Below are 13,375 nucleotides of genomic sequence, written 5' to 3' on the forward strand. Positions count from 1 at the left end.
TAAACTCATAATGAGAATTTAAAGTCTAATGAACGTCAAAGAAAAGAACTGTGGGTAGGTGGCAGAAATGAGCTTGGCTTGGCTTGGTGGTGCATTGTCCAACTAGGAGGAGCCCCAGGGCCGCCCCAGAACAGCCTGGAGGGATATGCGATCCCTCCTGGTCTGGGAGTGCCGCAGGTCCTCAGGGCCCTCGCCATGGCCAAGAGAACAATGATAGAAGGAAATCTGTGTTTCTTTGCTTAGAATGCTTGCTTTTTTCTGTACAGATGGTTCAGTGATTTACTTGAATTACTTAAAGTAATGCTAAAAAAAATCTATAAATCCCTTGGTTTTCAGATTTATTCCCAATCCCCAGATCTCAAGATATAAGAGCCTGATAGATTTAGGACCTGATGACTTTTTTTCTTCTTTCACATCCTGCTCTGCAGCTTGTATGGGTGATTGATGAGATGAAGTTGATGAGACGTTAGTGAGACGTTCAATTCAAATATAATGCAGGGCAGGACATCTTGTGCATGAGCTGCATAAAAGGGAGAACGGATAAAGGTTCATGAAAGCAGTTAAAAGCATAATGTTTGCAACAGCATCAGCTCTGAAGACGTGATTTAGATGACGTGATCTCCAGTTCAGGTGCACGAGCTGATACAGTTCTCCTAGCCAGGGTGGGGAGGGGGGGGGGGCAGTTTAATTTAAACAGGCTATTTTAGGATCACAGGTGCATCCCTGCAAAGGAGACCATGACCTTGGGTTTTGGCTCATGAGTGAGAGGCATCTGACTGAAGCGCGACGCCCCCCCCCCGGCTGAGAGAGAAGGCGCGTCCTCCCCCCACCACGTTTCAGTCACGCAGCTCTGCCGAGATTCGAGGACGTGAGTGTTTTCGTTTCCTGCCATGCACTGATTGCTGGTGTAATATCTCGGCATCCGCTCCACCCCGCTGCGGCGCGTCGTTTTTTTTGGAGGGAATCTGCACGACACCAGACGCAAACCAACACCTCCCCCCCCCCCCCCCCCCGCGGCAGATTTATCCATATGTAGCAACTACTTCCTCAGAAGTGGCCACGGGGGTCTCTTCTTTTTTTCTTCTTTTTTTTTTTTGAGACTCGTTTGCAATTGAGGTCACCACCGGGCGATTCATCGCGATGCTTTATCATCCACCGCCGACGACGAGAGCATGCGACATAGCCTAGAAAGGTGATGGACGGAGGGCTGTCCAGCGGGCACACGACCCCGCTCCTGAATGCGGCGGAGAGAGACGCCTAACCGGGTGTCACCGTCAGGCCCCCTGGATGCTGCGCCGAAGGATGGGATACGCCGACCCGTCGTCGGGTAAAGACATACTCGGCAACAGATCGCTTTGTTTCATGTTCCTTTGCGCATTCGGACTGGTCACGCTGCTGCAGCAGATCCTCTACGGGAAAAACTACATCAAGAGGTAAGTGCCGATGCCCCCCCCCACCACCACCTTCCCATCCAGGCCGTTTAAACGCTCTCGAGTTGCTGTGAGCGTTAAAGCTTAGAATAAATGCACGAATAGATAAAGCATGCCAGTGTGCGTATAGATGATGTGTGTGAGACTCAATGCCCAGGTAATGACTGAATGGTGAGGAATAGATAACCGGTGCTTCTATGGTACGTAGTGGCCCGGATGGGGTCGCATGGGGAAAACAAGCTTTCACGGCTGAAAAGAATAATAGCAATTAACCATCCATCTTATTTTCCAGTGGCATAGAAACAGTTTCCATTGGATTTTTTTTTTTTTTAATATTTTCTGAAAGTGAAGCATCACATTCACACCATACACAGTGTTCCAGCTGTGTATGGTAAGGTTTTCCCTTTCTTTTGTTTCCCCCCCAAATATCTTTATTTGATTTTCTGTTTCAGCCTTCTCGACTGGTCGTAGCCTACATCTTACAGAGGCATCAGATTATCACAATGATATCGGCACTATAACGATGATGTGTATTTCTTATTGGTCCCTGCTAAGTAAACCATTTCACCAGGTTGCACCCAGCTCACACTCAGCCACTGCAGAGACGTGTTTTATAATACCTCCGCAACGGTACCCGTCTCCCCCATATGGGTGGTCCACTTTAGCACTTGTCTACCCCTTTTTAAAAACATATATATTAATGCATATATATGTATACAGCAGGCCCCTGTTCTTTACGTCTCAGACAATTTTCTGTGTGAGACGAGCAGGTTGCAGAGAAGCCAGGATGTTGTATCTTCAGGTGGTCACAAAGAAACCCAAAAATCACTCCAACAACCCCCCCCCCCCACCCCACCTCCAGATATTTTAGCACATATATGCTAACTTCAAAGCAAACATACATGTGCTCCAATCTGAAAGCTCCCCGCAGCTGCTAACGCACCCACTGGCACCCTGCTGGGCTGGTCTGGTCTACTTATTGTGGATCCATGCATCTCCACCTCTGCGCTGAGATGCATGGATCCAGATCCGGCACACACAAACACAAACCCACACACACGCACACACACGCGCACACTTTCCGTCCGCCTGATAAAAATAGGGGAAGTGTGGAGGGGGGGGGGGGGGGGCAGGCTGACATAAAGCAGCGGGCTCATGCAGCAGCAGCCATTTTGCTACAGTCTGCCTGCACCCGCAACCTCATTGCAAGCGGGGGAGAGGAAAGGGAGGGACACGGCGAGAGTGAAAGGCTTGAGAGGCAGTGATGTCTGCGTGCGTGTGTGTGTGCGTGTGTGTGTGATGCAGAGAGACGGTGGGGTGGGCGGGGGAGGGGGGGGGAGGGGGGGGACCTCATCTTATGACATCATTTTGAGCGTAAACAAGCGGAAAACCCGCCACGCCCAACCTGGATCCCTGCTGAGGCCCGAGGTGGCAGCGTGTAGGAGGATTTGTTGTCTACATTTCCAGAGTCGTTGAGGCCCCGGAGCAGCATCACAGGAGGCGTTTGGATGCAAAGATAGAGAGCTCCGTCAGTCTTAGTCGTGCGTCCAGAGGTCAGAGGTCGTCCCTTAGAGTGAAGCCCAGTCACGAACATCGCCGCAATCGACTCCTCTGGACGCAAGCGGGGGGGGGGCGGGGTCACTTGAATTAGCTCGCCCCCAGCCTTCGGTCCCATTAAGCTGAAGTAGCAAAGAGTGTATGATTGTGAAATGGCAGAGAGGCTTATTTAATCACAGCTAGAGACCCACTTCTGTAAGTCAGGACATATTAACTTTTAACTCTACGTGACGTGAAGAGGGCGACGTCTAAAAATACTCCCAGCGATAGAAAGAAAGGAGGCTGGAGCGGTTTGATTAGTAACCTTCTAGAAGATGAGCAGCGTTGTCCATAGAACTGATTTCGTCGTCGTTAATCTGGAGATGATTTCATCTTTTTAATCATCATGGAAAGAAAGTAAAAAATATTTCTGTTATGATTATTAGCTTTTATAATAAGTTTTTCTTTTTTCTTGGACTGCTCATGAGCTTTTCCAGGTGTTTTATTTATTTAATTTATTTATTACGCGTAAAAACACATAACGGTACATAAAAGCGCTAGTTTATTATTTATAAGACAAAGCACTTATACTATTTACTAGTGGTTCCCTGTTAAAAATAGATAGGACAAAAAAGACAAAGGCCGCATTTTTTCTTTTAACGCAATTGTTACGTTTTGTATATTGATGCAGACAATTGTGCCCCTTTTAGGAAGATTCTTATAGTTCTTATAGTTGTCACAGGAAACGGCTCTGAAAATAATAAATGGACACGTGAGTCAGTGCCCAGACCTTCCCCAGAAAACCACCCGAGTCCCAAAATCCAATAAGTATAAAAGTCCCGCCTGCTTTCAAGTCCCATTAAGGGCGCTCGGGGGCAGAATCAGAGCGCATTAGTGCAGCAGAGCTTGTTGTTTGTCCAAACCAGCGCTTACATTACTGTCTCTCTGTGCTCCTAACTGAGTCACTAGGAGATAAGTGGACCCTCGCTGTTTGACTTGAAGACCTTGTATTGACCTTTGAGTCACTGGGAGAATCCAATAATACACGTGTTGTTGATCAAGGGACACATCTGCTCAGCAAACGGGTGAAAGGGGGGGGGGGGTCATTGAGGTCTTGGATGCTCCTGCACGAGCATCGCCACGAGTGTGACGACAATGAATACTCGATCACATAATGCACCCGGAAAGGCTCTTCAGCTTCAATTTCCCTGCTGAATTTAGCGCACCACCCACAGATCACTCTGACTCATGTCAGATTAGTCACACATGAATATTTGCATAATACTCGGTCGGTAACGGGAGGAGTTTCACACCCACTGATGTCTGGATGGACTGTGACTTGTGTCGGAACCACACTTAACCTTTTAATATGTCGGGATAAGTTTCTTGAAAGATACTTACAGTCCACAAACAATTTAGTTTGGGTTCCCATATCCAGGAAATAAACATTTTGTCTTCATTTTCTACTCAGGTAGACATCACTGAACTACTATTGCCGCTAAATGTACTAGAAGCAGACTATGAACCAATCTGATGCCCCCCACATCTCTAAACTGCACCAAAAAATGGCCTCCTCTGAAATCTTCTCCATGATGGTTTTAGTGGAAGTTAATACAGCGGAGGCAGAGACATGCTAATATTTAGTTGCTAATAAGTGCTACACAGATGAGATACTCCCTGAAGACACCACCTTTTGAAGAAGCATCCGGCGGAAAATACGCTTCGAAACCATCGAAATCCACCCTTGGCAAGTCTTGTTGGCGTCTCCTCCTCAGCCGAGTTGGCAAAATCTGTCCAAAATATCTTTAACTCGTAGTCTAACACTCCTGCAGGCCAATATTCCAGGGATGTGGGTGTTAAATCTCCAGCCCAGCATAAAGGAACCATTCAAACCATGATGTCATCAACCCGAGAATTCATTCTTACCATTAATGATGTCATACTTTGACTTGTTTTTCCTAAGCCAGAAAGCTGCTGCCCCATAATGTATATACGTGTGTGTGCGTTTGCAAACTGTGAGTCGGGCTTGGTTGTATGTGTTTTGACTTTCTGCACAGTGAGGACAATAAATCACAAATAAACTGATTCATTTTCTTGCTAGTGCGCAACAGTTTAGCCGACTCAAAGGGGACGAGACAGGAAATTGGACCGGTCCCGTTAATTTCTCGGATGACGGATCTCTGAAGCCGGCCAGAAATGGAAGGAAAAGGTACCTTTCCAGCGTGTGACCTTTCTGCACAACACCTCTGAGAAAAGAGCGTGTATGAGAGAGAAAGAGAGAAAGAGAGAAAGAGAGCATGAGAGAGAGAGAGAGAGAGAGAGAGAGAGAAAGAGAGAGTACAAGTTTGAAATGCATCATGTAGTGACGACCCGGCACTGCATGTGTGCACTGGGCCGCTGTGACGTGTGCAGCAGTTACTACTCAGATGCTTAAGAGAGAATAACAGCTGCAGCACATGTACACTTTTCTTGCTCTACTTGTTTTGCAATCTGCAGGTTTAGGAAGTGAGCAGAGGGCGCTGATGTCGCAGGACTACCTAAACATATTTAACTCTAACTTAACCTGTCTGCATGTTGACAGATGTTTCCGTCAGAATTTTCAGCCAGATTCACAGATCTCCGTAATAGTCACACCCTGCCTAGCCGATATTAAGAAGAAAAAAAAAAGGTAGGACAGTTTGAAGGCATTTTTAGTACTTTCACAGAAACCCAAGAATGCCTCTTTTTTTTCATTACTCTGAAAGGTATAAACTCTCATATTTTTTCAGTGGTGGTTGCACTTCAGATTTGCTCTTGCATGTTGTCTGATCCCGTCCACCTCAACCCTTAGATCCCCCCCCCCCCTTCAGAAGCCGGTTAAACCACGGTGTCCCCCCCCCCCCCTGTGCTGGCTTCTCCTCGTACGTCATGTGTCCCATCCAGCACCCATCTCCGAATGCCTTGTCCTCCTCGATCTGTGTCTCATGTGTCCTGCAAAGCTCTGTGTGTGTATGCCATATACAGCGTGGACACTTCTCTCTGCTACCCCCCCCCCCCCCACACTCCCACCTCCCCCTTCTCACATCTGCATTGTCTCTCTCTGCGACCTGGATTTACCCCCTTTTTCAACTTTTCCTTGTTATAGATAAGACAGAAAGGTGCAAACCCCCTCCCCCCCCCCCCCCCCCCCGCCCCCTTCTCCAAATTGCACCAAGCGGTAGATAGCATCGGTGGTAAAATGCTGGTTTAGAGGCGGCATTGTACGACTACCCACCCGAGGTGGAAATTCATCTCTCATGGAGCGAATCGAGAAACACTTGCAAAGGTTTCATCATCTCAGCTAAAGCACGCATGCGGAGCAAAGAGAAAGCGATGCTCCTTTCAGTTGAACCTCAGAAATACATCATCAGGTGGATGTAGACAACCAGTTTCATTGTTCCTTACGACTTCACCCGAGCATCTTGTTCCTTTAATGCATCTCTCCATTGTATGGCTCGTTGTGTTCATCTATTATTATTATTATTATTATTGGTTGTGTTGTTTCAGTTCTTAACTCACCTTGTTTGCCTCCACAGCCCAAAGTTAATATTCTGCAATATTATTCATCCTCCCAAACCCCTCACTCCATCCATCTTATCTATCTGATAAAAAAACAACAACAACATTCATTCTTACAAACACAACTTGCAATTGGTGTCAGTTTACATTATACATGTAAATTGTAAAACTATATTACGACATTTAGAGCTTTTCAAGATTCAGATACTAAGTTTAGATATTTCTAATTTTAATGCAAGAGTGTTGTTTAACGGCTTGGCTGTTTGCCGAGAGCGATGACTCATGTACTCATGTACTCATGTACTCGTGTACTCGTGTACACGTGTACTCGTGTACACATGTACTCATGTACTCGTGTACACATGTACTCATGTACTCGTGTACTCGTGTACACATGTACTCGTGTACACGTGTACTCATGTACTCGTGTACACATGTACTCATGTACTCATGTACTCGTGTACTCGTGTACTCGTGTACACATGTACTCGTGTACACATGTACTCATGTACTCGTGTACACATGTACTCGTGTACTCGGCGCTCGGCCCGAACCCGACAGGAAAATGATGACTCAGAGCTGAAGGAGGAAACCTTCAGGGAGGGAGACCGATCATTTGGCCGATATTAAAACTCTGTGTATAACTCTCACACTTTAGCGCCTATTATATTATATCATTTTATTCATAGTAACATAATAAACAACATAACATAAAATGTTCTCTTTTTTCCCCTTCTCTCTTATGCTGTAATGTGGTATTTCCACACTCTAAACAGTAAAAAAAAAAAATGGATGTAGTCAAAATCTTTAGAAAATTGAGTAACATTTAGATCTATGAAGCACATCAATCAGCATTAAAGCAGGTTATTATGACCTGGATTTGCCTTTTAGTTTATCTGTGACATGTTGAAATATAACGTTAGACTTAATGAAACGTTGATATGGAAACACAGTTACTGTACAAAAGCAAAGAACACCGTATGTTATTTTGTTCATGTTGTCATTTGAATATAATGATTTCTAAATATACTAATTTCTTTAGCGCAAATTGAAAATATTAAAATCCCGAAATCTTATTGGTTACTGACAAATAATATTCCTTTATATATTATATAAACGTATTGTAATGAAGTATTCCGTTACTCTTCCAAATTGATATATACTGTACATACACAGCATTTCTACACATTTTAATGACAGGACGCCGACATTAAACCATGCAAGTTTTCATCATAACCAATCAATAAATTAGCAAAAATATGAGAGGTATGACTTTTCTTCAGTCAGTGGATCCCGTTGGTTTAGACTAAGATGTAAAAGAATCTGGTGCAAGTGTCCAGTGAACCGAATGCTGCTCTCTGTGACGCCCGAAATCAGTTGCATCACTTCTCTCATTTCTCATCCCACACAATGCCACACTGATGTTCCAGTACCTCATTAAGATATTTTGTAATAAATATAAAATATTTGCTTTTATTGTGCTATTTTCAACACAGTTTTTATTTCATTTTTTTTTTTTTTACTGCATTTTATCTCCACAGTTTAAAAATCATAAATATTTCTGTTGACTCTCTTGTGTGTGTGTGTGTGGAGAGGCCGAGGATGACCGTGTCTTTCCCTCCAGGTATCTTGAAAACTACGACGGCTCATATGAATACAACTCCACTGCATGCAGGGAGCTCAGACAGGAGATCATGGACGTCAAAGTCCTGACGATGTGAGTGGTCGTTATGACGACGTGAGGCGGGACTACCTCATTTATGAATGACATGGTTCCCCCAGTGGACCGATATTTCCCACTTCTGCCCCCCCCCCTCTCCCTTCCTCCCATTTGTCCTTTTGAGTCGTTTTTAAAAAAAATCTTTTTACGATGCCTCTTCAATTTACTACTCTCATAGAAACTTTAATCGGAAAATACATGGCCACGGATACCCTTCCTCATTCCACAAGTCTCTCTGCCTGTCTGCCAGGGTGAAAACCTCGGACCTGTTTGAGAGATGGCGGAACCTGCAGGTGTGTAGATGGGAGCAGAACAAGGAGGAGAGCAGCAACTTCAAGTGAGCATCCCTCAGACTCGGAACGTGTTTTTACTCATTTCCCACATTTTACATCAAAGTGTCTCTTTGAAATATGTCCATGAGATGGCGGCCAAATGGAGAATATGAAAACCCACAGTTTTAGCAGCTGCAGTCTAGAAATGTATATGGCGTTCATATAAAATCTAAATATGTTCTGCACTGGATTTTAATCCAGAGGGACTCTAACTGCACAGATCTTCCTCTGTAAATTACAAAAAAATATAAGTGTACATGCCATGAACTGCCATTTTCACACATGAAATCTGTTTATTATTGTAATAATAATGCTTAATGATCATTTTTTTGTTCTTTGTCACCTACGTCAAATGTGAAATCCCCGTTTGCGGCAAAGAGATGGTTCACTACTTCAGTGCTTCTCTTTATGACATATTCGCTTTTGTTAATATCGGAAGAAAAGAGAAGAAAAGAAATTTTTAAAAAAACAGGGTCGATTTCGCAATGACTATTTTTACACACACAACAGCAGGGTCATGGGACCCCCCCCAAAAACACTGAGGAGGTAAAGCCAAATACCAAACACCACACGCCTGGGTTAAGCTTTGATCCTGAGTCTTTTACCCAATGAACTGATTCCCTCCCCTCTCTGGTGTCCTCCTGAAGGATGTCTCTGACTCGCTGCTGTAACGCTCCTTCCTTTCTGTTCACCACCAAGAGGAACACTCCTGCAGGGACCAAACTGAGGTACGAGGTGGATACCAGTGGTATCCTCCCCGTCACCACGGAAGTCTTCAAGATGTTCCCAGATGTGAGTGGAGCGCCTGTTCCTCCGCGTTGTCTTGTTTTTTTTCGACCCCATTGCTGGTGGAAAATTCAAATCCGTTTTTTTTTTTTTTTACGTTTCATCCAGGATATGCCGTACTCCAAATCGCAGTACAAGAAATGTGCCGTCGTCGGAAACGGCGGCATCATCAAGAACACCAAGTGTGGAAAGGAAATCGACTCGGCAGATTTTGTGTTTAGGTATAAAGGATAAAAACCTCAACATACATACAACTCGGCATTAGCAACGATGCAAACGGATTAGATTACCCATGAGCCTTTGCCTGTGTCACGACGCTTGTGTCTGTGATTTACTGTATGAGTTACATACCTTTCTGTTTTTGCACAATATGTTATGCATCCAGTGATAATGGCAGACTTACCTTTGGACCTATCGTGGTCATTTAATTCCATTGCTGGCTGATTTCATCTGCTGGAGTAAAAAATACTGCAACCCAGGTTTAGCCAACATTCAGTCAAGTTTGATTTAAGTCCAACTCCTGCACACAACCATACGATTAACAGTGCTTTCCAACATGCATGCAAAGTTACTGTCAAATCCAATACATTTAAGCTCCTTCATCAGCAGACTTATGCTTTTTTTTTGTTTGTCTCTGCAGGTGCAACATCCCCCCCATCAACGAGAAGTACTCAGCTGATGTCGGCACTAAAACCGATCTGGTGACAATTAATCCGAGCATTATTACGGAGAGGTACTGTAAATAAAGGTCCGATCGAGAAATCAAGCCTGTCCCTCCCCCCCCCCTCTCTCTCTCCATCAGTCCTTCTCTTTTGGCTTGTGCTATCTCACGTTTTGCCCCCCCCCCAACCCCCCTCCCTCTGCAGATTTCAGAAGCTGGAGAAATGGCGGCGCCCCTTTTACGAAGTCCTGCAGAAATACGAGAACTCGTCGGTGGTGCTCCCCGCCTTCTACAACACCCGCAACACCGACGTGTCGTTCAGGGTCAAGTACATGCTGGACGACTTCGACTCCCAGCGGGGGGTCTTCTTCTTCCACCCGCAGTACCTGCTCAACGTGCAGCGCTTCTGGGCGGTGCAGGGCGTCCGGGCCAAGCGGGTGAGCAGCGGCCTGATGCTGGTGACCGCCGCCCTGGAGATGTGCGAGGAGGTCCACCTCTACGGCTTCTGGGCGTTTCCCATGAACCCCTCGGGGATCTTCATCACGCACCACTACTACGACAACGTCAAGCCGCGGCCGGGCTTCCACGCCATGCCCCACGAGATCTTCAACTTCATCCACATGCACACCCGCGGGATCGTCCACGTGCACACGGGGCAGTGCACGTGATCGCACACCGCCCTGCACAACAACACCCCCCCCCCCCTCCCCCCGCTTCGACGTAGTTTACCGGGTTGTGTTCTTGTTTCGTGTCATTGAGACACTGCACTTGGCACTTGGGAGCGCACACTTCTCTGCCCCCCCCCCCTCCCCCCACCCCCCCACGTGTCTCACCGACACACTGCCAACGCGCCCCTCTCTTAAGCCGCCGTGCTTAGCCAATCAAATCGCTCTCTGATCATCTCCAGTAGAATGCTTGTTTTTAAATGTGAAAACGTGGTCTTCATATCGGTGTCGTTTTCCGTGACGTTTTCTAGTGGCTCCGCTGTGTTACCGAGGTGTTGTTTTCTACTCGACGTCGCACAGGTACTCTGCCGCGCTGAAATGGGTCCGCGGTGGGTGTCTTTGTGCCGCGTCATCCCCCCCCCCCCCCCCCCCCCCTCGCCCCCCCTCCGGTCTCCTCTCTCTACCTTGGACACTCTGTGGGTGTGGCAGCTTTTGACGTCTGGGGAAACAGAACCCGGACCTTAGTAGTTTTAAGCTAATATTTGGAGAAAAAAAAAATGTAACATTCTAACATCCAATTGTCTACTTTTGTAATCTCTTTCCTAATCGCCAGATTCACCGGGTGAATATTTTAAAATGATTACTGAGACGGCCTGTTTTCAGTGGCCTCCTCCCGCCCGGTTAACCGCCCTCGGATTTCTCTGGGGACAAAGGGGAATGTTTCTTCTCTTCTTTCTTTTCTTTTTTTCCGGCTAGTCACGATTTTTGGACGAAAAGCATAGCAAATATTTCGAAACGACCCCACGTGAGCAGATTGTGTCGAGTGACGTCGTGAGCACACGGCGACCCACGCCTCCCGTTGTCATCCATGTCTTAAGCCACGCTGCCTTATGAGACGTCGTGCCCCCCTCTGTATGTCACGCGATGCACCCCGCGTGTTTTTGGCTTCTCTGTGAAGAACACGACCGCCAGGCTTAAATCGTAGTTTTTATTCTTGAACCTGGAGGACGCTCGTGACTCTAAAAGTACAGAAGTTCATGTGCGGTTCTCGGGACTTATACTCTATTGGAATTAGTCTCGCCCGGCGTAGACGTCCGTTATCATCATGTAACGCTCTGCATGACTTTGCTCTGTACTTGGCTTTGTGTGTGCCTGCTTCGATGGTCACTGAGATGTTTACACGTAAGCCTCCGCTGGAGCTCACAGTGCTTCTGGAGAATCATGGACAAACCTTTACACGGAGAGAAGAGGGGATCTGTTGACTTGTACAATAATGGATTGAGTTCTTTTTGATTAAAGATGCACGAAGGTGATTGCTGCCCTTTTGTAAAATGCTACGACACTTTTTTTTGTTTTTTGTTGACCTTCCCATCTGAAATGTGGAACTTCAGCATTGTGCATTTAAGCCCTAGAAAGCTGGTACGTTTTTACCGTTTATTTAGTTTTACATTGCAAAATGTTTTTAAGAGACTGTGACGTAATATTTGCTTTCTTCTCGGTTCACGCTCTGCTCAGCACTTCTCCATTATTTATTTGCGTTTGAGGGACGTGCTTGACGACAAGATGTTCTCCTTTTGTCATGATTTCTAATCGACCGTTTTGGTGTTTATGCACAAGAGATACGACTTCAGCAAATATGAACACCAAAAAATGTTTTGGCTCGACCACTAAATGAATCTAGGATGGAAACGGAGGGGAACCGGTCTGTCGACTGAAAAGAGGTGACGTCCAACACTTCTCCACTGACTCTGGATCATTCTTTATAACGGTAATGTGTTTGTAAATAAACTTGTTTGGATTTTCTCACTTACGTCTATGGATCAATGATCATTGTGTGTGAGTGTGTGTGTGTGTGTGTGTAGCAGACTGAGCTTCTTCTCTACACATTCAAACAATACATTTGTCACAAGTAAGAAGAGGCGTGTGCCATGTGACCCGAATGCCCCGCTGAACCGCAGCATGCGGCGCCTGTCGTGGCCGCAGAAGACACACGATACTATTTGAAAAAATCTCATTTTTTAGATCAGTTAACCTCTGGTTTGTCAACACCTCAATTATTGAGCAGCGGTCGGTGTCCGTGTCCTTTCGTTGACTGACTCAGCAAACGGCGGCTGGGAATACGGCCCGATCCCGTCCACGCAGTAGTGACACTGTAACTCACACTCTGCAGGTGAGCACAAGAAAAGTGAGTGAATCTTAAAATAATTAGTGATTTATAATGTCCTAAATGCGTCAAATGGGTTAAAAATGAGGTTTGGCTCTCTGCTGGGTAATCCGATGTTGAAAGATCAATACGACCGAAGTCTGCCCTTCCCCTTGATACCTATCAGGTGACAGGTGGCGGCAATAAGACTAATGGGATGATCTGGCTCATCGGCGCAAAGCGTGTGATGGAACCTGAAGGGAAAATTTGCATTGATGAATTTGTTTATGTACACTGTTGATTTTATAGTTTAACTTTGTATTTTATTAACACTTTTACCCACTAGCAAGCCATAAAGTATTTCAAATAAATAAATAATCCCATGATGGGAGGAGAACTTGACTTGTCTTAAGATGTAAATTAAATATCCATTGAAATTCTGATGAACTACTTCAGTGACACATGACAAAGTGAGGTTGATTAAACAACATTTTGGTTGATAAAATGTCACCTTTTAGCGTAATGTTAAATTTGAGAGTGCAACAAAATGTTCATACATGAACTT

At 45.5% G+C, this 13,375-nt stretch overlaps 1 protein-coding gene across 6 annotated transcripts; it reads left to right on the plus strand.

Moving 5' to 3' along the window:
- Positions 1 to 1,008: 1,008 nt before the first annotated feature.
- Positions 1,009 to 12,473, plus strand: st8sia5 (ST8 alpha-N-acetyl-neuraminide alpha-2,8-sialyltransferase 5). 6 transcript variants are annotated; one of them, XM_037483867.2, is made up of 9 exons: positions 1,009 to 1,433; positions 5,068 to 5,175; positions 5,548 to 5,634; positions 8,128 to 8,220; positions 8,402 to 8,560; positions 9,203 to 9,347; positions 9,450 to 9,562; positions 9,982 to 10,074; positions 10,208 to 12,473. In XM_037483867.2, the coding sequence occupies exons 1-9, from the start codon at positions 1,288 to 1,290 to the stop codon at positions 10,668 to 10,670; spliced, it is 1,407 nt and encodes a 468-aa protein (XP_037339764.1). In that variant the 5' UTR covers positions 1,009 to 1,287; the 3' UTR covers positions 10,671 to 12,473. The 6 variants fall into 6 exon arrangements, with proteins under 6 accessions (XP_037339764.1, XP_037339765.1, XP_037339766.1 ...); XM_037483868.2 differs by having other exon boundaries at positions 8,474 to 8,560; XM_037483869.2 differs by lacking the exon at positions 5,548 to 5,634.
- Positions 12,474 to 13,375: the final 902 nt, after the last annotated feature.

Source organism: Pungitius pungitius, chromosome 18 (assembly GCF_949316345.1).
Source record: "Pungitius pungitius chromosome 18, fPunPun2.1, whole genome shotgun sequence".
In the NCBI taxonomy this organism is placed as follows: domain Eukaryota; kingdom Metazoa; phylum Chordata; class Actinopteri; order Perciformes; family Gasterosteidae; genus Pungitius; species Pungitius pungitius.